The sequence below is a fragment of the Malaclemys terrapin genome, chromosome 8, assembly GCF_027887155.1.
Source record: "Malaclemys terrapin pileata isolate rMalTer1 chromosome 8, rMalTer1.hap1, whole genome shotgun sequence".
Classification (NCBI taxonomy): domain Eukaryota; kingdom Metazoa; phylum Chordata; order Testudines; family Emydidae; genus Malaclemys; species Malaclemys terrapin.
The window spans coordinates 9,810,400-9,836,618 of NC_071512.1; the positions used below are offsets into that span (position 1 = coordinate 9,810,400).

General features: G+C 40.8%; 1 protein-coding gene across 2 annotated transcripts in view; it reads right to left on the reverse strand.

Moving 5' to 3' along the window:
* SPOCK1 (SPARC (osteonectin), cwcv and kazal like domains proteoglycan 1) overlaps positions 1–26,219 on the reverse strand; it is a 495,316-nt gene that overhangs the window by 156,970 nt on the left and 312,127 nt on the right. For both annotated transcript variants that reach the window (XM_054038315.1, XM_054038316.1), the window contains exon 5: positions 4,319–4,451. In XM_054038315.1, the coding sequence (XP_053894290.1) occupies positions 4,319–4,451 (133 nt within the window). The remainder of the gene's footprint in view (positions 1–4,318; positions 4,452–26,219) is intronic.

Here is a 26,219-nt window from a genome sequence, read left to right on the forward strand (position 1 = left end):
ATTGCTACTCACAGAAAACACTTGTCTTCTCTCTTCAGTGACGTTCTGCAATTACTAGCCTCAAGATATCAAGGGCCTAAAAAGTCGGATATTTGAATGGCTTTTTGCAACAGAAGTCGTGCCATCAGAAAGACAATGCCATAAATTAGCTCCTGCATTCTAGCCTCAACAGCAGAATTTATGTGTCAACTGTGGCTATTTTAGGAAGCAGATGCCATGGCGGGGCTCCCAATGGAGTATCACTAAAACCTTTTAACTTGCCATAGTTGCTACACAGAGAAAGTGGGAGGTAAAGAGGCCAATAGCCAATTGATTTCAAAATGAAATCACTCAATCTCTGTAGATTGAGTGCAGGATAATCTCCAAACTATGAATAACTAAGAGGAATTAAAAATTGAAATGACTTCATTCATGCTTATTTAATTTATGCTCCTTAAAGTAAGTACCCTACGAACAGGATACTTTAGAAAGCCAGAAAAAATATATACAAACTTCTCTGCTAGGTATCAAAAAAGAAAAAATATAAGGAATCTGGGAAAACTAATGGGAATGCATTCCAGCTATTCAACAAACTTCCAGGGGAGATTAGGCAAGTCTTTAGGAAATGCTGCAAAACTTTCCTCTTTGAAAAGGCCTTTCTACCATAAAAATGGTACTCACAGTCTCTTTCCCACCCAATAAAAAACCCCCAAATCCTGACTGAAACAAAACAAAGAGAAAAAAAAACAAAAGTACATTAATGTTTTTTAAAAAATCAAAACGAAACACCCTACTCCAAACAGAGAGCTCAGACACTGTAAAGGGAGATGTGCCAGAGACTCCATGAAGTCCATTAAGGACTTCACTATTGCTAGTCATTTTACATGGAAGATGCTCAGATACTACAGTGATGGGCAACAGTATAAAACCCTAAGACAGAGCCTACTCTGTGAAACAGGATTCTGCAATTCAGACCCTTCAAACTAAGGTGTGGGAACACTAAAGCAAACATCCATCTAACACACTGATGGTCCTAGTGGCTGACAGCAGGCATTGCTCTTAATTAATTGCCTGATTTTCAGAGGTGCTGAGCACCCACACATTCTATTAAAGGTAATGAAAGAGTTGACTATGCTCAGTGCTTTTGAAAATCGAGCCATAATTCCAAGATCCATTGTGCTTTAGAGAGAGGTTCTGTGACCACAATATGAAAGGAGGGATCACCCAGGGGTTTTCCCTAGAACTGCAATGGCTCCCAGTCTTTCTCTAGATTTTAAAACCAGCAGAGACCACTCTGATCATCTAGTTTGAACTTCTGCATTACACAGATCAGAGAACATCACCCACTAATTCCTGCATCAAACTCATAATTCCTGTTTGAGCTACGTTATATTTTTAGAAAGATAGCCTTGATCGGAAGACTTCTTTTTGGGGTTCTGGACAAATGATCTTCGATCTCTTCCTTAAGAGTAGAGCTGGTTGGGTATTTTCTATGGATTTTTTTTAAACAGAAAATGTAGTTTCAGCAAAACTGAAATTTTCTATGGGAAAATTATGATTTTGCAGAATTTTTTTATTTTCTTCTGGGAAAATCTATATAAAATGTTTCCTTTTGGGTCAAATGGAAACATTTTGTTTGGTTTGGTTCAATGTTGATCTGTTTTTGTTTGAGCTGCAGCTGTGCCTTGCGGAAGCTGACATGGGGCATACAAGTCCTTTCTGGACTATATCTCCCATGATGTGCCACAGTCTCTGCTCTGGGTGAATTACTGAGGTGCATCGTGAGTATCATGTGATCATAGTGCATCATGGGAAATGTAGTCTGGCCAGGGAACTCAGCCCATAGAGAATAACGAGGACATGAGGCATCAGAACTACATCTCCCATGAGGCATGGTAGCAGATGTGGGGCACAAAGATTAATGTTGAACTGTTTCAACATTTCCGAATCAATTTTTTTCATCTCTTTCTGTACCAAGAAACATTTCACCTTTTTACAGGATGGAGATTCCTATTTTCAACCAGATCTAAAGTAAACTTGCCAAAAGGTAGCTCTTGCTAAAAAGGCAACTGAGCAGAGCTTTTATGGGGACACTTTTAGTGAAGGTAGGAAGCCACAGTGCTCTACTGGTTACTGTAATGATACGCACTGTATTGCAAGTGGTATTACTGCTATATAGTCTTACAACGTACTGCAAAGAGCTATTGCAGAAAATTGCTACTACAACGGATCTGTTACTTGTTTAATAAAGGTCAAGCACGGAAGCATTTGGCTGCTCGGGCTGACATGGCTGTTCAGGGATTACTGATCATTACATGGTGCCAGGAGAGGCTTCAATCCAAAGGAGATCTAAAGAAAAGCAACTACAAATGTGCAACAAGAGAAAAAGATAAGACTTCTATGCTACACTACAATGAAAGCAATCAAAACCTACTGTTCCCCAGCAAATGGTAGGTAATATTGACAATAATTGGAAAACTTTTAAGCAGAGATTCATGCTACACTGCACAGTAGTTGGTGCATTTGAAAAGTCTGACAAAAAAATGTAGCCGCATATCTTACAACTCCAGGGACTTGAGCAATTTATATATAAATAGATAATAGATAAAGATGAGCCAAGGTTGCTTATTCACAAGTCTGATGCATATCACTCATAACAGAAGGAGACTAGTGAGAGGTATGTCTTCCAGAGAAGAACATTCAACAATTGGAGTCATTTAATACCTTCATTACAGCCCTTAGGCTCACAGCTTAGTCCCAACACTTTGATGAATTTATAACATCAGTGGTTTTGATCAAAAAGTATTTGGCGTTAACAATAAAAAAATAATCAGAGGGGGTCAGCTAAGAGATCCAGTCCTTAGGCTGAGTGATGCAGTTATGCTGAGCAAGTGAAATAGTATGACTGACTATACAATGAAAACCACTTACTACGGACTTACCAATTTGTTCTATCTGATCATGTTCCAAAGGGCTAAGAGGAGAGGAGGAGGGAAAGATAAACATCAAAGTAACATGAAAACCTGTTTTGGGAGGCAGGGAGCTGGGGTGGAGGGGAAAGGAGAAATAAGGGAGTCATGTACGGTTATTTGGGGAGAAAGACTAATAACTGGGACAAGGCAGGAAGCAGTAGAAATGTATTTCAGTCATTTGACCGCAATTTCAAAATCAGCTCAAGGTTTACCCAAGACCAAACATTGATGATGAGAAAATACTGTAGTGGTTGTCATTCATGATGTACTAACTTAAGGAGGAGAATAGATATTAGACTGTCATTAAAAGTGACGTGTTCAGCAGACAGTTCATAGCATTCATTCTTTACTAGTACATGGATGCAGGTCAAAACAGAAAGGAACGCTTCAGCTATTTTTTTCCATTGGCTCCGGGGATCTTTTTGCTCAAGTAAAACAGGAGTTTAAATGGATGAGCCACAGCCATGTGCTAATGTCTGTACCTAAGGATGGAGTATTTTACCTGCAGAGGCAGCAAGAGCACAAGAATTAGTATTACTGGCCCAAACTACCATGTCTTGCTCTCCTCTGATATGTTCCAGAACTTTCTGCTACTGATCATTTTATTTTCCTACATCTTTTGGGCCATCTTGAAACTTTTAAAGGTACTTTTACTGGCTGTCAAGCCTTATTTTGGCTGTTAGTAGAGAAGAATCTATCCCTAGAGACATAACTCCCCATTCCAGGAGCATGATGTATAAATATAGAGCACTGCATTGTACAAACACGGAAGGCTTAATACCAACAGCATGCGATTTGGACTGCTGAATTAAACATGGTTGTGGAGCTGGTTTCTTTTATTGAATCAAGCCCTAAGGCAATCATATTGTCAATATAACACTGGGCCAATTTATACCTGCTGGGTTCTGGGAGTACTTTTCTCAGCTATAATGTATGCTATTTATGGAACACAGGAATGTTAAAACTATGACTTAAGTGAACTGTAATATGTTATCCACCCAACAGGAAATCCATCTCAGAATGACATTGCTGTTCTGAGGACAAAGCTGGCAGTGAGAACTATACCAAGGGTTTCGTTATCTAACCATACAATGAATGAAAGGATCTAGTGCAGCAGGGGAAAGAGCAAATACAAGGCAATATTGACTCCGAGGTTCCAGAAATGTGTATTTTCAATTACACATTGGTGTTTCCCCAAATAATTATAAAATCATCAGCATTTTTTTTTTATATACAGAAATATTCGGCCTTAGCACTGGTTTCTACAAACTGTTTTAATAGGATTTGTTTGCAACAACTAGAACCTCTCCACATTACAACCTGGACGGCCCTTGCAGACAGAGTTTCTGACTGTAAAGTGAATTTACCTTGGAAGTGTAAGTATGTCCATCAGAGCCACAGACAGGGCTGGCATGCATCACTGGACATGGCTTGCACTTGACTAAATTGGCCGGTCCAATCCAATGTTTCGGGGCCAGATTTCCTTTCTTTTGCCAAAGGCTGCAAAACAAAAAAATACCAGTCTTGGGATATGAGTGTGAAAAACAAGAGCACGAGAACTTCTCTTAGTCAATCAAATCCTGTTTATTTACTGTATTCATTTAAAAAACCCTGAAAATTAAATATAGCTCCTAGCTATACCCCCATAATATGGAAAATTATAGCATACCCTCTACAATGCCTACATAGCTCTCTTTCAATCTATAATTAATATACTATACTGTTAAATTAATGACACTTCACTGTATTTTGCTTTATAATTCAAAAAACCTTATTTACAAATGTAACATAGCTAATCCTTGCAACATTCCTATGTGGCAGGAAAATACGATTATCATCATCTCCATCTTGTACTTGGAGAAATGGTGACACAGAAGACCTGATTTTCAGCCCCTGCCTTATCTAGGTCCCTATGTTTGTGCCAACAAGAAATTGCTTATGTGTAACTGACAGTTTTTTAGGCATGTATGTACCTGATTGCACTTGCAAATCAGGTAAATGGCACATCTAAATGACAAATTCTGCCTGCAAACTTTGTGTTCGTGAAATGGAGGCCAGGTTTCCAAAATCTGCCCCAGAGAAGTTAAATGACTTACACAAAGTCATATATTAAGTCAGTCAGTTGCAGAGTTGATTTTAAGTGTTTTAGCTTTCCAGAAAATGTTAAACTATGAGAAACTTCTTAAATACCATTGTTAAGATGGAGTTCAGGATGAGAGTGTTTAACAACAACTTATAGGAAAAAATCCCTAAAGAAATGCTGCAGTTTACATTAAAGATTTGAAAGTATGGACATGCAATTAAGATCACTCAACCAATTTTTGCTCTGCACATGTAGTGACATCAGCTTCCATCTTCCCTTCTTTGTTCCCTTCACATCAGCTTTGCAATGTATGTTATTTTTGGATCAAGAACATTCCTAAAGAATTTAGAACAATCTAGAGAGATTGGACCACTGTCATCCTTCCTTTTCTTTATATAATTCTATAAACTTTCTATATAAGTACCTTTCCCAAAACCATAGGAGACTCAGTTACAGCATTTCAAAAATGTGTACGAAATCTTTGGATTTTAACATCTGTCTCAAAAAGATAAAATGAACACCCAATAAATGCAATTAATTGCTAAAAAATGTAGATCAGTAGCTTTACTTTTCTATTATAATGAAATATCTTGAGTATTGTAATAATTTACGTTACCAGTAAGTAATGTAGAGTGCATGAGGCACCCAAAAAAGAAATAACCATTTTTCAGCAGTGCTGAAAGTCAGGGTCCTGGTCTTAGGGCATGTTCTGCCAATCAGAATAGCATAATGGTTCTGTCTTGTATTTGATTGGTTGTAAGTGATGCCAAATATTCTGTTGGAATGGCGTTCTTTGTAAAACAGAGGCAGGACTCCATCTTGGTGTGTAGCTTGAATTTAGCTCTTAATAATATTAGATTTTTTTTCTAATTCACTTTCAGGTTTCAGGGCCTGATTTTTAGAAACCAGAGACCAGTTCTCTACCTATCTTTGCATGCTACCTCCCACATGTGGGAATCCCCCCAAAATGACATTCCTTGTGCATGTGGCTAGACAGATGGCTATTCAGTCATGTGGGAGTGCAAATGCCTGATTAATGTGTGTGTATATGGTAAAAGTGCATTCAAAAGTCGGCTTACTAGTATGGATGCAAAATCAGGTGTGAAACTTTGGACTCGGTATGAAAATCCAGCATGTGACTCCACTCCATTCATTACAACACAACAAATGAATCATTAGCAACTCAAGTATTCTTCTTTCATCATTAAAAATGTTTGTTTGGAGAAGGCTCTCTAGAATCCCCCTCATAACCTTCCACTATCCTTGAAGAGCCCACATCACCATAACACTATGTTAGGACTATAACAGCGTTTAAAAGAGAACTGGATAAATTCATGGAGGTTAAGTCCATTAATGGCTATTAGCCACGATGGGTAAGGAATGGTGTCCCTAGACTTCGTTTGTCAGAAGATGGAGATGGATGGCAGGAGAGAGATCACTTGATCATTACCTATTGGGTTCACTCCCTCTGGGGCACCTGGCATTGGCCACTGTCGGTAGACAGGATACTGGGCTAGATGGACCTTTGGTCTGACCCAGTATGGCCGTTCTTATGTATTTCCAAGCCTGACCAGTATTTTCAGGCATTATATTAAATCTATTGAAAACACATTGTTACGGTGCTATTATCATTAGCATACAGTAGTAAGCTAATAACATGCTTTTTTCCATTAACCACAAGCCATGTTCACCATACAGCTAAGTTCTTCTCTTTCAGGCATCAAAATATTTACTAGCAAAAGACATCGACTTCATTGCAAACACGAAGAAAAATAACCATCATCCGACTGCTTGGTCCTTACAGCATAATATAAAATATATCATCGAGCAGTTTAGCTGCAAATGCATTTCAAAGTACCACTGAATGACTTTATCACACTTCTAGAAAAATATATATGGATACATTTTTAAAGCAATTTCACTACAGATTGCAATTTGCTACACAATACAAACTCTGATGTAATGTTACATTCAGCGGTTAACATAATAAAAATTCTATTCTTTCATCTCAGCTCAAGTTTTCTTCTATTCTAACCTTTGTCACAGTGATAAATCGTGCTATTAGGAATTAAGTGTCCACAGAGAGAACCCCATCACCATGTCATAAAACTACAAAAGTAGGAGCCTGTGGTCAAAGTCAGCATTCCCCTGTAATCTTGAAGAAGCCCTCAATATATAGGGCAACTTTCATCTCTTGACGAGTGCATTCAATTTTACATGCTAGAGTTACTATTACTAACGAGCTTAATCCTCTGATGCAAGCACCCAGAGATTACCGAGCTTTTGGTTCTGAAGCCCTACATCCAAATCTGACTGGCCGTGGATCCAAATCAGTGTGGCTGGGGAAGAAAAATCCAGCTCCAGATAAGATGGCCCAAATCTCATGAGAAAATCTAGCAAGCTTTTGGACCCATTAGAGGCTACTGTCACTTTTGCAGGAAGCAGTAGATGGTGCAGTGGCAGCAGCTACGGGGCTGGGATAGAAGCAGGAGCAGAGTACGTTGCCTAGGACAGCACTCTTTAAGCCCCTTGGAACGGGGAGAAAATGTGGGGGAGTGATAGAAGGTGCAGAGTGACAGAGGAGGGAAGAAAGGAAAAAGTTTTCTGTGGAGGAAGCTGTACACTGCAGCCCCAGCACAGACACACAAGAAGTTAGACACAGCGGCAGGAGGAATTCCTTTCTCCAGCTCTCTTCAGACAACACCCTGATCCACAGACAAGTTGGAGGGTCTGAGGAGAAAGAGAGCTAAGAATACAAGAAAGGACTTTCTTCCTGACCTTCTGCTAGCAGGGAGCTGCCTACTGAAGCCTTTGCATGGGCACCCGTAGCAGGAAGAGTTTTACTGTACCCTGCAGTGACTAGACAGGGCCCTCCATGTGGTAGCACGGTGATCTCCAATCTAGACAGCCACAGCAAGCAGTGGTCAGATTTATAAAGTGCAAACAGGATGGATTCAATGGAGCATCTCAACTTTAAAAATCAACCTGTTCCTTTCCTCCACGTTGATACTGATTACCAGTTGAACTAGGGTCCCTTTCCCTGACACAGGGCTTCCACCCCATTTACAGATGGCCTTTCAATCCTGGCTTTCCTGCACCATAGTATGTACATGTGCTGCACTCTTTGATGTATCGCCTCTATTTGGAATGGTGAATGACACTGAAAACGCTGCAGTAAATTTAACTAAGAGAAGAATAAATATCAAGATGTCAAGGGCACTCCCTGTACACGTACACAGAGTACCACCTGGGTAACATTCAGTTGTCCTTCACACAAGGCTCTGTTTGGTGTTTGTGTGGTGTGGGACCCGTTCATCTGAATGCATATCCAGAGCCTCTATCTCATGACTCATCCAGCTGTCACAGCAGCGGGAATCTGTATGGTGTGTATGCTTGGACTCACGCTCTGGGAACACAAATCTAGTGCCTTGTTTGGCAATGTCCAGCTGCCCTTTGTGTGTGGACATGTCCTGTGTATTCTGCACCCTTAAATAGTCTCCATGCCACTGATGTGAGAAGCCATGTGCAGAGCAGTAATGGAAGATGAACAGCCCATGCACTCTGCTCTCCTTTGAGCAGCTTCCATGCTATCTGCCAGTCTCCATGCTGAACTAGTTCTGATTCAGGCTGAGTGACTGTGTCTCATTCCTGGCCATGCTGCATTCTTCAACTCTGCTCCTTTCCACCTTCTCTCTGGCTGCAATTAATTCACCCACGTTTGATCCCATTAATGTGTCTTAGAAATCACATTGGAATCAAGGTTGGATGAGTATAATACACTCTGTGTGGAGTCACACCATCAGCTAGTGCAGAATATGTCAGCCCTGCTTGCTTAGTGGCCACTCCCACTTGTGTTGGGTAGATGGGAATAGCTTCTGATTCTCTCAGGTGCTATCCAAGGTTTTGATTGTAGCCTTTGAAGCTCTAACGCACTAAGGACCAGTCTGCTTTAGAAACCACCTCTCTCCTGTGTTGTGCTAGCCAAGGTCACCTGAGGTGCTTGAGCTGCCAAACTCCAGGTTTAGAGAGGATTTTTTGGTGAGGGGTACTTGACTTTGGAATTCCCATTAACTCTGGTCCATCAAAGCCCAAGTTTGTTGACCTTTAGGGCACACTAAAAAGCCCATCTATTTTCCCAAGCTCTTCCAGTGCATGTACGTGTACGGGGGGGATGTTGGACTGAGTAGGTGGGAGTGGATCAGAGGGAAGAATCTCATCATGGCTGAGTTGTGCGTGAGTGGTACACACTGATCCCAATTGTATATGTCTGGATTTTGTAGATGTTGGGTATTGTGCTTAAGGCAATGGATAGATACATTTAAAATAATTCTAACTTAAGAAACTTAAATAAATATCCTTTCTTATCATGGCTGCCTGTGGGAGTCTTTTACTGTTTCTTGTGAGATATGACTCACAAACCAAAAGTGATCTTGGCTTGGTCTTTGGAAAGGCAAATCCATGATGATTATGGTTTTGCAAAAGCTAAAACTAAAGTACATCTGGTCCAAGCTCATTTCTATACATTATAGGTAGCTGCCATTTGTTTTAGCCCATTTTAATCATCATTCCAAACTGCACATACATTATTTGCAAAATTCTAGAAAGCTTTCTCTTGGGAAAGAAAGACTGAATTTGTTTGTGCAACAATGAGAGCAACAAAGGTCACCAAAGGCAGATGGACATCTTGCAATTCCCCTTCACTCTCAGTAACACAACGTGTGGTGACTAAGACTACCCCACAAGTTCTGTCCTGGTCTAAGAAATCACAGAATCGACTAGTGACCAAACGACAAATCCTGTTTTGTTTAAATAAATAATAAAAAAGATTAAACAATCTATAAATGGAATTGTTGATACAAAGTGAAACATTGGGCTCGTCTAATGTACAGTATCTAAACGGATGACAAGAAAGACTAGTAATCAGTCCCATCTAGAGAGGAAGGATGGCTTTCAGGCAATACTATCTTCCTTTTCACTTAAAGTTACAGATTTAGGCTGAGATTTTCAAAGGTGCCTAAGGGAGTTAAGCATCTGGCTCCCATGGAAAATCTTAGTCTTAAAACTTAAAGACAGGCCAAGGACCAGATTTTAAAAAGTATTTAGATGCCTAAGTACCTTTACAAATCTGATACCAAATCCTTAAGATTCACCTCAATTCTTAGTGAGGCAAATGAAGCCAGGAAGAGTTTAGACAGAAGAAGGACATCAGAATTTGGCCCACCATGCATAAACTAAGTTTGTCTTATGTTGCTGTGGGGTTTTTTAATTTTTGTATTGGTAACTTCATCCCTGAATAGCCAAGCTGAAGAAACAATCTTTACGGTTGGGGATTTCTGACTAAAATCACTGTGTACAGTACTTTCAATTTTAATTTCTCAGCAGGCAGCTATTTGAGTGAAAGTATATTTTTAGTTTACCATTTGTAATCCAAGATTACATGAATTGAAAGTAGTTAAGATTAGTATTTAATTTATTAGTCACGTACAAATTAATATTCAATCAAATTCGTTATTTGGTAAAATGATGCTGGCCATTACCCTTTTCTATACAAAAGTAAGCAGCATTTATCATGCTCTATTTGCCTCTAATGTATCATGAATATTTTACTTTCTGGAGCTGTTTCCATTACAAAGATTTGTGTCTTTTCAGTTTGACAGGAAAGCGTGTTCATTTACCTTTATCTATGTGTCCTGCAAAATACTGGGAGCATACAAACTCAGAGTCAAAATATGATCGGTCAGAATACAGAACCTGAGAGAAAAAGATTTTCTTTCCTTATGCCCCTCTATTTGGGGATGTTATCTCATATATGACATTCATATTATCTCAGGGGGGTTAAAAAGGCTACTTTTTGAACACCCACAGAAAGCTTCCTGTCGTATTTGCCACATTTCTCACTGAACAGTCGAATTAATGACTATTATGGGAATAAATTGAATGCATGAACTACAACTGAATATTAACACATTCTGAATTTTTTATTTATGAATTCTGATGCTACTCACTACATTATTTTTCAAAATCCAGTTCTACCATTACGTCGTCATTCAGGCTCAAACCCTGCAAACATTTACATACAGGATTAACTTTATGACATGAGCAGTGCAGATGGGACTACTTATGGTAGTAATGTTGAATAGCTGCAGAAGTGTTTGCAGGATCGGAGCCTTAGGTGCCATTCTAGCAAAGCCCTTTACCACATGCTTAATTTCAAGCATGTGAGTTAGTCCCACTGACATCAATGATGTTTCAAGCAAAGCACTTAAGCATGTCTGTGGATAATGTCAATGGACTACTCAGATACTTGAAGTTAAGCATGTGCTTAAATGCTTTGCTCGACTGAGGCCTGACAAACCTGATGATCCTGAGGCACTGAGTCCTGGGTATTAAAGATCTGAATTTGATCCACACGCACAGTTTAAATTCATGCTTTTCTTGAGACAACCTTGTAAGATCGACAAGCTCCAGGAGTCAGGTGTTTGCTTTTCTCTGTTTGCACGGCCTCACTGCTCAGACCATTTATAACTCCTATTTTGTCCCTGTCAGAGTTCAGATTTTGGGGTCAGTGGCTGAAGTAAGATTTCCTCCGCTGCTAATAATATTTTCTGGCCTCCCATCCCCACTCAAAAAAAGTAATGGAATTTGTCCATTTCAAGTCATTTCAGTAACTCTGAGTCTGGTGGCCTTTCCCACCAGCTGAGTGAGAATAAAGGGAACACACACAGCCTTGAGGCTAAATTCTGCTCTCCGTGCAGCAAACTTGAAGTCAGTAGCAATTTGTGTGTGTGAAAGCAGAACCAGGCCATTAGGCTATTCACTCTAATGACTAGGTCCCGGTCAAATTCATGGCTGTGAAAAACGTGACGTGGACTGTGAAATAAACACTCCCCTGTGAAATCCACCTATTGGAGGGGCGGGAGAGGGGTAAGCGTGGGGGCGCCCCGGCCAAGGACTCCTACCATTCATTCCCCCCGACTCCAGCTGCTAGTCCTTGGGCTGTAGAGGGACGGGATTTGCTCTTCCCCTGTGTGGCTGCTCTCGGGGATGGAGGAAGGGGGGGAAAAAAATCAGACCCACCTCCAGGTACCTCCCCCTGCTGCAGGAAGCTCTGGGGCTGCTGCCCAGCTGCGTAGCTTCCCGCAGAAGGGGGAGGTATCCAGAGGTGGGTCTGATCTCCCCTGGAGAAAGGCTGTGCAGGGGAAGAGCAAGTCCTGTCCCTCCCTAGCCCGATCAGGACTAGCAGCTAGGAGCCCCTAGCTGGGGGACGGGGGGGATCCCAGCAGCATGGGGGAGATCACACAACCTCCATGACTGAAGCTGGCCTCTGAAGCTGGCACAGAAGTGAGGGTGGCAATCCCATAACCCTCCCCCCAACAGCTTTGCGACCCCCCAATCCACTTTTAGTTCAAGAATCCCATCATGATATTTCAGATGTAAACACCTGGAAATGTGAAACTGACTAATGTTCGAATCCTATGGCTGTGAAATTGACCAGAATGGACCGTGAATTTGGTAGGGCCCTACTAATGACTATCAGTGATTTAGGTTTGAGTTATTTTATTTACATACTGCATAGCAGTAGAATTTCTTTCTATTCCTTTCAGACAGTTCATTTTCCGCCATGAGCATATTCCTTTGAAGGCTCGCTTTCTTCTGATGTTTGAAACAAATTTACTCTCTCGAACAGAATGCTATTTAATAAAGTGAGCGTTAACAATGGGATATTATTCTTTCAAAGAGAAAATGCAACTTACCAGTTTTAATAACAATTTGTTTAACATGCACAATTGAAGCAGCAGATATATGCGGGAAATTTGTTGTGCTAGTTTCTTCATTCATGGCTCAGTTCACAGTACACGACTGCAACGCTCTCAGTTGTAGGAGCCAATTCAAGTTTAAAAAGTGATTATATTATTTAAAAGGCTGTAGAGGAGTGTATGGTTTTGTCAGAAACAATAGCATATAATGTCACTCTGTCTGAGATGAGTCAAATTCACTTTAGTCAGTAGGCCAGCCATACAGCAGTAGCTGAAATTTTGAATTGGTTGTATCAAATTCTTCTCATGCTTGTGCTGAAGTGTAGGTAAACCCCCACTTCCTAAAAATTATACATTCCCTCCAAAAATAAGAGTGCATTTTACTATAGAGATTTTTGGAGACATTGAACATGACTTTTTTGGATCCTTTTCAGTCCTATAACCCCTAACACCACATCAAATGTCAAAACAAACGAATTAAAACTTAGTCAAGAACACTGGCTGCCATAAATTGACAGACCGCAAATCTCTATTCAATGGAAGGGAACACACATACACACACTGGGACCATGTTTTGCTATGCCAATAATCCTGCCGATGAATGAATGTGTTGGGAACACCCAAGGCCAAAGCAAATGAAGCCCTTTTTGATTAAATTTAACCGACTCTAATCCTGCTTTAACATTCACAGTTGAAAGGACCTACTTCAAAACATTAGAAGAAACAACTAGGAATAGGGAAGCAACCTAGAAATTCTTTCCTGGGTGTAAAATGTTAGAGTATCTACAAGAAAACAAAACACAAATAATTTCAACACTCAAATACAACTAGAAAAAAGTGGGAACCTTTTCCCCATTTCTGGGGGACTTGGATACAAACCACTGCATACTGTTGTGGAAATATACCATCACTTCCTTCATACTGCTGAACAAGGGTGCAAATGGGTGAGTGTTTTATAGGATTAAGTCAGCCTCTTAACATTGCCAAATTATAATAGCTATCGAATGTTTAATGGTTTAATGAGTTAATAGTATATCACACATAGGCTCAACTTCATTACATAGAGGCATATTCTGCCCAAATGGAATTCCTGCAGTTCTGCTGCATAAGGGATAGATCAAATGGGTTTAGCCATGTAGCTTGGGTGGGGAACTCTGTACCCCCTGTGCACCACAGAGGATTTGATGCATAGCAGTTTCCTCCACAGGTAGCACAGAAGAGCATGATTGGGAACAGTCTGGGAGGTCAGGAGGTCAGGCTAGTTGACATTTTCCGAGTGAAAAATTGTTCTGTTGAAAAATAGGGTTTAATCAAAAACACCCCCCACCACTGGAGAATGTTGTTTTCAACTAAGTTTTTCTATGGGAAATTTAGAAATAAAATGATACATCTGAATTTGAAGAAATGTGGACCCTGTTTCTAGACACATTTAGATAAAAAAACATTGAGAGGGCTCAAAGAATGCCAGATCTCCATTCCACCTAGCACCCCTCCCTTTGCTTCTTCATTGGGTCCCCTCCTTCCCTCCTCTCCCTATTTATGTATAGCTTCTCCTATTTTATTACTGTAACCCCCACAATAACATGTCTATGTAGTATTGTCTGGTTTTTTACTGTTTCGTTTTGCAGCTTTAATGAGCTGTAAAATTGTATAATTCTATTGGCGATCCCGTAAAGCGTGCCATATTCAGAAAAATATACAAGCTGTAAGTCATTTACCTTTTTGTTCTTTTCATAGTCTGTCTCTTTATGAAAATCAACACAAATATTAACCACAAAGAAAGGAAGAGGAAATGATATGATACATTAGTTTAGTTTCGGTTCAAATTGCAATTCCTAGATTTCCAAGAATCATCTAACTGACCTCCTGTATAACACAGCCCATAGAATTTCACTTGACTACCCTTGCATTGAGCCCAATAATAACTTGTAATAATTTGAATTTTTTTTTCCATTTGAAATTTCCTGGGAAAAATTACAAATGAGTAACTAAAAATTTTCATTAGAAATTGTTCATGGGGGAATAAAACAGTTGTTTGACTGGCTCTACTGGGCACATGACCAGTTTGAAATGGAGTCTCTGGATGATATTGGCCAAGATCCCCAGGTAGGGAGCACCTACCAGGCTGTACCACTTCTACGGAGTGGCTGCAGCAGACAATGGAAGATTCTATTGCCAAACCACTTCACAAAGCTCATTAGCTTGACATTTTTTGGGGGTGGGGTGGGGCTGGGGGTGGGCAGAGGATGAGAATTTGGACCAAATCTTGTTACCTGTTTTACCTGTGGATGGTTTTCGTGCATAGCTATGCTGAAATATAGTGTGATTTTTTCAGTAGCTTAGTGATAGGCTGCTTCATAAAGGCATGAAATTAATAAATGACTTTGAAATTTAATATAAAATGGGTAAGTCAAGAATATGGGGGTTTAATTTTCAGACAACAGCTTAACAGAACACATGGGCCTATTGTGCTTTCACTAGCTGTATAATTTTGCTACCCAATATAATGACACTGATGATTCAGAGAAACAATTGAGAAATTATAACACCATTTTAATGGGAAGTGTTATTGATGGACAACATGCGTCCCATTTGAATTAACATCATATCAGAACTGGTTCAAAATAGTCAAGATGTCAATAATGTGACATAAGCAACACCAAGTTCAGGTTTTTATGTAATTACATTTGATTTTACCAGAGCAAATTCAATCCTGTTTCTAAATGAATGTAATATTAATAAGAAAATAAAATGCATATAATTCAGACTGTGTATAAACAAGGGCTAATACTATTGCAAAGTGTTTATCCTTTGATTTTTTTAGCCCCAAAGATCAAAAATTATTTACTAAAGTGGTGCATAAACTACGATACAGAAAACTCTTTCTGAATATAATGTAATGGGATGATGAGCCTGAGATTTCTGCTGAAGATCAATGAGGTTCTTTCTGAATATGGTTATGCAGGTCTTTTAAAAAGATCCAGACTCCAGCTCATTTAACCTTTGCTGCAAAAGGAAAATATCTAGGAAATTCACACTGGAGGTTAAATTAACAACAAACCCACACATGTGAAAGTATGCAAAGTCACACTTAAGGTACCAAAACTACCTTGAGAATGAAATGTGGCGAAGATCTAACTAATTACTGATAATACAAATTTCCAGAAGAAATTTGTTGGTGGCCTGAGTCTAATTCTGAGTGGACAACTACCAACATATGGAAGCACAAGCTGGCTCCTGGCTGACAAACAGGACCAAGACAGAATGGTCCAAAGAGATCCCTTCCTTTCTATAGGTAGTTCTTTCAGAACAAGATCAAGGCACTTTGGCAGGGAAATCCTGCCATGGCAGTGTCAATGTGCCATTCATGTTCTGTGGATGAAGAAAGGACTTCCATCTTCTGGGTTGTCATTACAGTACCACATTAATTCAAAAGGAACAGAAAATAATGATCAAACGGTTCAAACCGGAAGAGAGACCGAGAACAAGCACGCTCACTGTGTAGGTGTACTAGTATTTCACTAGTGTCACATTTTTAGAGAAATGAATAGTTTTTTAACTAAGAGAGAAGTGGTTCCCTCATACATACTTTGGTCACAAACTCTTTTACAAAGCTTGAGGGCTGATTAATGCACTTGGCTATTGAGAAAGACTGGATTTTTGCCCATTGGCAAATGGGGAAGTGTATAGTAACATTATTTATTTGTATGGTAGTAGCTTTGAAAGGGTCCATTGTGCAATGCCTAGCACAATGAGGCCCCGACAACTTTGGTGGTGGTGTAAGGCAGGCTCTTTAGAATATACATCGTTACTTATTATTTTGATAGCACTGCCAGAATTTTCCAGAGGAATGCAACAGGAAAGGAAATTAACAGCTTATAACTCAGCTCACCTTGAATGTAATTCCATGGGACAAATAAAAGGCACTTCTCTAGCCCAAGGGTTTTCATGCTGCTGAGTTTCAAAGGCCTGTTGCAAACAATGGCGGAGTGAGAGTTTCCCAACAATAAAATAAAATGAAAAAAAAATCACTTTTTAATGGAAAGTTTCAAACAACCTAAATATAGGGGTTGCTAACAGCTCTCCCTCAAATAGGGCTTATACAGTTCCAGTGAAAGTATACTAGTATAACGGAAGGCATAATTTAGCTCAGGGTATGACGCTATAGGCTACATAAGACATTGATTACTCTGTACTTGTGCTACAAAAAAGTATACAGCTATCTATCTAAGGTACCTGTCTGGCTCCCATTACCACAGTATCTGATCACCTCACAACCTTTAATGCATTTCCCTTCACAAACCCCCTGTGAGGTAGGCTATTGTTCCCTTTTACAGATGGGAAACTGAGGCTACAGCTGGTCAGAAAAAACTTAGATGGAACAATTTTCCATGGAAAATGCAGTTCTGTTTAAATTGAAATGCTTTGCAAAATTGTGTTGATTTTGACAAAATTTCTTTTTGGAGCCAAAAAGGAAAAAACTGATCATGCTGAAATGTTTTGTTTTGACGTTTTTGGAATGTTTCAATATTTCATTTTGAAATTCCTTTTCATTTCAATGTTTTTATTTTGTATCCCACAGTATTATTGTAATTATTAAAATATAATACAAAATAAAAAAGATCAAAATGATTTTGATAGAAGTGAGACCCCCCAAGGCACTTTTGGAAATCCCAACTACGTGCTTATTTGCATCTTTAGGTGCCTAAATTCCTTTAAAATCTGGCCCTTAGTCTCATTGAAAGTCAATATATGTCGTCTCCTGAGGCTCCTAAGTCTCTAAGGATATGTCTATACTGCAATTAAAAAACTGGGGTTGGCCCATGCCAACTGAGTCAGGCTCAGGGGCCTTGGGCTAATTGGCTGTTCAACTGCAGTGTAGATGTTCGGGCTCGAGTTGGAGCCTGGGCTCTGGGACCCTGCGAGGAAGGAGTGTCCCAGAATCCAGGCTCCAGCCTGAACATCTATCCGCAATTAAACAGCCCATTAGCCCAAGCCAGCTGACATGGGCTAGCCACGGGTGTTTAATTGCAACACAGACATACTCTGATTCTCGTTTGAAAATGGGCCTAAGGAGCGTAAGCTACCAAAAGAGTTGGCACTTTTGAAATTTTTACCTTAAGTGACTTGCCCAAAGGCACACAGAAAGTCGGTGGGGGAGCAGTAAATTGAATTTGAGTCCCTCAGGCTAGCATCCTCGCCAATGGACCATCCTTCCTCTGTAAGGATAAGATACACCCCATCTTCCCCAAAAGCCCCATGGCTTTATCTTAAAGTAAGCCAACATATGTGAACCTTATATCAAATAGGAGCTGAATGTTACCAATAAACCACGCTGTGTTTAAAAAATAAAATAAAAGTTGTGTGCAAAAAAGTGTCCCCAAGTATTTACTTTTACTGAGAAGATAGAAAACATTTTGAAAGTCAAAACAAACTTTAGTATTTTACTGCATGTGAAACGATTCCTTTTTAAAAAGGGGAACAAGTTTTAAGTCTAGTGTCTGTATTTTCTCTGTTCCTGGTCCACAGTGTGCTTGTCTCCAAGAAAGGAAGCACAATACATTCAGCAGTCCTTGGCCTGCTTCTGTCTTTCCTCTCCATAAACCCGGTTTCCCAGGTTTCTGAGGAAGAGAATGATGGATTTGGAATTTGCCAGTATAAATGCCAAAGCTGTGTTCTCTCTTTATATCACCTTTGTTGTACCTTTACTTGAGTTGAGAGTTAAGACTCATTTCTACAATCTTTTAAAATTTTTATGAGGACAGCATATCTCTTCAGCAGCCACTAGAATCACTCCATCATATTTCAGTTGCGTGAAGAAAATAGTTTCCTTGTATGTTGACAAAAAGGATATTGTGACTTTGAATTAGACACAAATTTCTTCATTTAATACAAACATTGTAAAATGACTGCAGACATAAAGAAGTCACTTCTCCACCTGGATTTTATATTCTCATAACAAAGAATAATAATGTACAGATTTGTCTTGGCATTTTATCACCATCCCATTGAATTTGGATGCACACCAGCTTTCTTTGGGAATTTCCATGATTTCATTAGGGGAAATGACTGCATTATCTGAGTGTATTGAGACTGCTGACTGCTTTCTGTTTCTGCCTGCATATCTACTCCCATATAGAATAATGGCCACTATATTCAGTACTGTCTGCGTACATGTGTATTAGTATGTGTGAAGATGCATGTTCATACACTGTGCTGAGGAGACCTCATACATTGCTCCCACACTGAATGTCTTGCTGGAGGTGAGCACTGATGGGCATTCCAGTTGCTCTTTCTGTGCTTCAATGCAATGCCAAAGGGATTAATTTGTTCCAGTATATGGACTGCCAATCAGAGGACTGTTTCCAGCTTAGTTTACTAAGCAAATGGACTTGGAGTTTGAGAAGCGGGAAGGGCAGAGGAGAAGCTATTTGCATCCAACACGGTGGGGTTGGGAAGAAGGGAGAGTCCGTGTGGACCAACCTGCATGGAACTTGGAAGGTAGAGCTTGGAGGAGGCACCAGGCAGTCAGTTAACGTGTGCAGATGGCTAGAAAGCTAGCTGAAGCTGCAGCATCTCTGTAAACTGTCTTAATAAAGAGCCAATCTAGTTATACAAACACGGAGTCCTCTCATGTTACTACCCAGCACACGGCACATGAAACAACAGGAATAACCCCCATGCATAGAAGACTGAAGGTGTGCCTACTTCCTCAAGGCCAGAGGAAAAAGTAGAGACCCTTTATTTCCCAGAAGTCAAAAGAAAGAGGGAGAGAAAGCAGAAAGAAGAGGACTCTCAAACTCCCAGCAGTCAGAAGATGGAAGAGAGTGGGCATGGTAAACGGCAGAATGTGACACCTAGAAACACGGAATGCCAGAAATGTGGGTGTTGCAAACTATTTGCTTAGAGAAGACCACCACATCCCTAAGGGAAATTCCATTGAAAATCCTCATGTGGATTCTGCTGGTTCCAGCTAGCAACTAGCTTTTAGAGTAGAGCAAAGGGTCGATTGGCCTGCTGGGTCTCAAGACTACTTGTTCTACAAGAGGAAGGAGTCTAATTGAGTTTACTAAAATGTATACTAAGGCAGGGGTGAGCAACCTTTCAAAGAAGAGGAGCCATTTTTTTGTTTTTGTCTTTGACCAAAATATTTTGAGAGCCACATCACACACACAGCTACTTGTAGAGTTAGAATTTATCAACTAATAATAATTGAACATATTGAAGTTATTACTACTTACCAATACTTTTAATGCGACTTCTGCCATTTGAATTTGAATATAAACAGGAAGGGGCTCCGGGCTGGGGCAGGGGATTGGGGTGCAGGAGGGGGTGCAGGTCTCGGAGAGAGTTTGGGTGCAGGAAGGGGTTCTGACTTGGGGCATTGGTTGGGGTGCGGGAGGGAGTGCGAGGTGCAGGCTCTGGCTGGGAGGCACTTACCACATGCGGCTCCCAGCTGGCAGTGCAGCAGGGCTCTGGCCCCACGTCGCTCCTAGAAGTGGCTGGCTGCTGGCACGTCTCTGCGTGCCCCTGGTGGGGGGGGGGGGCAGATCCATGCACTGCTCCCGTCCGCAGCACCGTCCTAACAGCTCCCATTGGCCAGGAACCGGCCAATGGGAGCTGTGGGGGTGGTGCTTGCAGGTGCAGGCAGTGTACGGAGAACCACTGCTCCCCTCCCTCCAAGGGGCATGCAGAGCCAGCTTCTCCCAGCCAAAGCCTGCACCTTGCACCCCCCCAAAAAATGGTTGCCCGGAAGGGGGCACCCAAAGAGCCACAAGGGGGCAGCCAAAGTGCTGCATGTGGATCCAGAGCCGCAGGTTGCTGACCCCTGTACTAAGGGGTTTTGGAAGAAAGAAGATCAAAGAGTACAGAAAGGGCTGAGGCACTTTGGAGAGCCCTAAGGACTACAGAAACTGCTTTCTGCTAGGGCGCATTGGCACTGACTTCCTTAAAGGGGGCAAAGAAGGACAAGGCAAAGGTATGGGTAGGAATGGGAAGTACAAAGGCCAAAATATAAAATATACACCTGGTATATTTTAAAGCCATTATGGTCTACTGAGTAAACAACAGAGCTTCTTAACGCTCCCAGCTCTCATACATTTTCATAAGAGAATGGTTTTCCTTTTCATTGTTATTTTTATACTAACATAAAAGAGAATCTCAGACACAAAACTATGTAAAAATAATACCAACAGTTTGTAATTTCAGAGGCGGTGGAGAGATGGCAGGAAATTTATAATTAAAGCTGAAATCCTCTAACTCTTCTGTTTGTAGTAGACTTCAGAACACTGGATTTTGCATACTGTATAAGCTGCAGTACATTGGCATAATATGCTCAGCGGTGAACTGCAAAGTAAACGCCATACATTTTTGGTGTTTGGCTTTAGTTCTCCTTTGTGATGTAAAACGATAGCTTATATTTTCCCCCAAACTTCAAAAGAAAAAATAAAAGAAGGGGAAGGCAACTCTGTTCTCTGTTTTAGTATTAAAATATCAGGCAGTTCAGGTTTGCCTCTCTTTGTTGGAGGACGTTGTAAGATCTTTTGAGGACTTGAACGGTTCCACCCGAGACTGTAAGTTGAGCTGCCGTTTTCCCTCCCTCCGGCTGAGTGATGAGGAACGCTGATTGTCATCAACTGTGCCCCACAAATAATGTGGTTAGGTGGCTTTGTAAATGGCTGTATAATTCACCTCTTTGACAAGATGTCATATGAACCTCTGTCAAAATGTGGAAATAGGCATTTCTCCACCATCTTCCAGCTCCTCAGCTTGCCTGCCACCATTTTGTGCTTCTCTTGCCATGAGAGTATGCTTTTCTGTTATTTCTCCAGAGAGGGGTGCTCGGTGGGTTTCCAATACCTGTTCATCTTAAAAAGAGAGGGTCTGAGGTAATGAAAGAGAGAGACTTCACAGCTCATAAATTTTGGTGGATCTCTCTGCAGCATCCTAATGAATACCACTGGTGCTCAAATGCTCCGGCCCTGACTCCAAGAAGAATCAAGGGTGAATGCCCTGAAATGGCTCTGGTCCTTCTCAGGCCAAACCCAGAGGGTCATCACGTGCAACTGTTTCTCCAGCATCAAAGCCCTCCCCTGGAGAATCCCAGAAGGCTCAATCTTCTCCCCAGAATAATCCACATCTACATGAAGCTGTTGGGTGAGATGAATGGGCTGAAATGCCAGTAACATTCAGCTGACACCCAGTTAGTTCTACATCTCCTTCACTTACTTTAATTTCACAATACTGTTTTTAGCACAACTCACTCCACTGCTGGAATAAACAACGACTGATTACAGACAACACATTTCTTACGTGTGCATTTTATAGAGCGATATCCATAAGACGTGTGGTGCCAGAAAGCTTTAGTCACTTCGCAACCGTGGGGGAAAGGGGAGGGGAGAGCATCCTTAGATATTCAACTGTGTTCTGCTTCATTATGTTGATTTTTCTCTTCCTACGGCGAATAATATGCAATCTTCACAGAAACTGACATATTGCTGGTAGTGACTAGAAAGTAAATGCATTTTTTTATAAAACTATAGTAATTCATTGCCCTTAAGGCACTAAACCAAATGTTTCTTCTCTAAAATTACTGCACAGTACTTCTGGTGTGCACACACATGCACGCACACACACACCACGATGGTATGAACAATTAGTTACAAGCTGTGCTAGCAAAATGATTGTCCCTTCGGACACCTTTTATTAAGAGAGAGGTTTATTAAATTCTAAAGAAGGCTACACCAGATTAAACTGTAGGGGATTTGTACAATTAGTGTCCATTGTCAAAGAATTCATATATGATTTCTGTACAGAAAAGAGACTATTTATTATCCAGTCTTGTCAAACAACAGAGTGTAGGAAAAAAAACAATCCCTCCCCTCCCCCAAGTGCAGTCGAAATCTGATGTCAAGGGTAAATTTGAACATAATCCGAAAACTGTTTTCCACACCAGGAGAAAAATGGATGTTAACAACTCATGATAACCAAATTTGTTGTAAATTTTAAAAAGAGCTGAGCCAATTTAAAATCTCATTCTTTTTAGTATCACAACAGCCTAATTCTCCTGTTGATTATTCAGCACTGTTGATTTATGGTGAAACTGCATCTCATGTAGACCCCATCAGACTATTTCCTCCTCTTCTTCCTTGTTGCCATTATCTCCAGCATCCTTGATTCTTCCCCTTCTGCCGTCCTTTCTGACTTTGACACCACACTCTCTCTATCTCCTTTACTTCTCAATCTCCTACCTTTGCTGTTGGAGAGTCCAGCTCACAGCGATATCCAGCCAACCCTGTAGCCTCCCCTGCTTCATTCCCATCATCTCATTTGTCCTAATCCTGAATCAACTCTCTCACACATGAAGATGGTCACTCTTTGAACCTTGTCTTCCCTTGGTATTGTTCTCTCTCTGAGCTCCCTAGTGCACAATTTCCTCTCTGATCAACATCTCATCTCCTCCAGTGTGACACTCCTAGCACTCATACGTCCATCTGTCTTTCCTATGACTTCCTGTCTATCAACATCCATGAAATTCTCCACTATTCTTGATCCGCTCTTCCCATCTCTCACCACTGTCAACACTGTATGTGATTCAACTCCACACTCTGCACCACCCTTTCCCCCACCCACTATCCATTACTCCACACTCAATCCCTGGCTCACATTCCAGTCCTTTTTTGTGCTGCTGAATGTCTCTGGAGGCAGTATGGGGACCACGTAAGCTTCCTCCCCTACAAATTCATGTTCTTCCCTTTCAACTCTGTCATCTACACTCCTAAACAATTTTACCTCTGTTCCCTGAGTCCACAACCTTTCTGCCTGGCTGCCCAATCTACAACCCTTCTGCCTGGCTGCCACCTTTGACTCCCTCCACAAGCCCTCTTCTCTCTCCCTTGTCCTAAGAATTTGCCAACTTCATCAAAGAGAAGTTTCACAAAACAGCCACCATCCCTAATATCCTTACAGAGCTGTTCCTCACTCTAGCCATCGTATCCCCATCATTGACCTTGCTTTTTCTTCTCCTCCAACTTCTCCCCTTGTTCCCCCCCACCCAACTAACCAGTCTCTCTCCAACTTTCACTCCTTCCCTAATCTTTAACTTTTCCTTTCCTGTGGCTCCTTCCTCCCTGTAAAACAAACATGGCCTGGTCTCCCCAATTCTAAAAAAAAAAAAAAAAAAAAAAGCAACACCACTCCTGGAGATCTACATACTTCTTCCACTAACATTCTCTCCTTTTTTCTGACCTTTTATGGTCATTCCCTCTTCTGACACCCTTTGCTCTCTTCCTGCCTCTTTGACTGGTCTTCAAGCATTTCTTTTGCTAATCTTCCTACTCCCTATTTCTCTTGGTGTCCCTTGGGGGTCTGCTCTAAGCGAGCTCTTCTTCATTTTCTACACCTCTATGCTGATAGATCTGGAGGGGAGAAGTGTAACTGAGACCTCTCCTGTGCTTTAATCTAGCATCTTTTACTGTCTCTGTGATATATCAGTTTGGATGTCTTGTTATATCAACAGCTCAATGTGGCCAAAACCAAGCTCAACCTTTCTTCCTACAAAAAGAACAGGAGTACTTGTGGCACCTTAGAGACTAACAAATTTATTAGAGCATAAGCTTTCGTGGGCTACTGCCCACTTCTTCAGATGCAGTAGCCCATGAAAGCTTATGCTCTAATAAATTTGTTAGTCTCTAAGGTGCCACAAGTACTCCTGTTCTTTTTGCGGATACAGACTAACACGGTTGCTACTCTGAAATCTTTCTTCCTACATTTTTCCTAAATTATGCCCACTATTCCTGTTCTCACTAATAGATGATTAAACAACCAAATTCCCTGTCACCCATATCTGCAACCTGGGTCTCATCTTTGACACTTCTGTCTCCTCCTCCTCCCACATCCAAGCTCTACCCAAATCTCACATAATATTGAAAAATCCTTTACATCCCAATGGGTAAATCAATCATCCAGAGCCTAACCCTCTCCCAACTCAACTGCTTCAATCTTCTCCCCTCAGATTGCCCGTTTATAATCTCTATTTGTTTTCTTTTCAGTTTGCAAGCAGTTTGGGACATAGGTAATATCTTTACTTGTTTTCTGATTTCCCTACGGCAGGTTTTGATATTTAAAAACTAAGTAAAACTAAGTCTTGTCATGTGAGTAAGGGTTATAATGTAGGAGCTAATAGGCTGCACCATATTCTGACACAATTGTGCTCTGGATTCACTCTCTCTTTCTAACAGATCTTCTTTTCTTCCTTCTCCTAAAGGAACAAGCATGTGGCATGTACTATAAATACTATACATCAGTGGTACTCAAAGCATTGAATTTTGGGCACACCATTGTTTCAATTGGTATTTTCCGATAGCACTATAAACACACACACATTATCTATCTAGTCTTGGTTAGGCTCCCATGAAGTCGGTGGCAAAGCTCCCATCTATTTCAGTGAGAGGAGGACAAGCTCTGCAATTCAGCACTAACCCACAACTAGCGGGAAATCGAGAGCTTGGCAAAACTCATTAGGAGATGCGCTGGTTCCTTTTGGGTTTCATCACAAACATGAAGATCAGCTTGTGAAAGTATTGTGAACCTGGGCTGGTTTATGGGTTTGCTGCAAAAATCAGGCAAAAAACTAATGGCAACCTGAAGCAAAACCCCAGCTCCAACCAGCCCAACTTTAGTGAAATACAAAAGGAACCGTAACCTTGCTTTAAATAGATCTAGGCTCTGGAGCGTTACTTTTTAGTAAGTTGAAGTTCAGTTTAAAAAGGAAATCTTGTGCAAAAATTCTTCCATATCCTGTGTTTAACTATAAGCAAGATACTAAGTAAGAGTAACCACAACATAATTAAATTCTAAATCTTAGGATGGGAAGGTTGTTGGAGAACAACCTAGCACAGACCCACCTTTTTCACCTAAACTAGGTAAGTCAACATTAGAGACGTTTCTGAGGGATTTAACAAAGGTAGGTGACTGGGCAGTGCAACAGCAGAAAAAAAATCAATCTTGAGTAAGGTAATGCACACTGGAAAGACTCATTTGAATTATTTATACATATTAACTAACTCAGGCAAGAAACCCCTCTTTGTTAAATGTGCCAAGCAAAAAAGCAACTAAAGTGTCAGGATTCATAAGGAGTGGGATACAGAAAATATGGTGCTTTGTGCATCTTCCTCTGATGCACCTGGGTCTGGACAGGTCAGAGAAGGCTCCTAGACTGGAGGCATGAGTCTGATGAGGCACAGGCATTTCCTATGTCTGTAAGTATCTCCAGTGTCTCAACTTTTTGCCACATTGGGGAAAATAAAAGTGGCCGTTGCGTATGGGGGAGGGGGAGGAGGAGGAGAATAAAACAAAGACTTTAACCTTCTGCTTTACTACCAAAGTGAATTAGTCCTCGGTAGTTGATGTTAACTGCTGATAACAGTA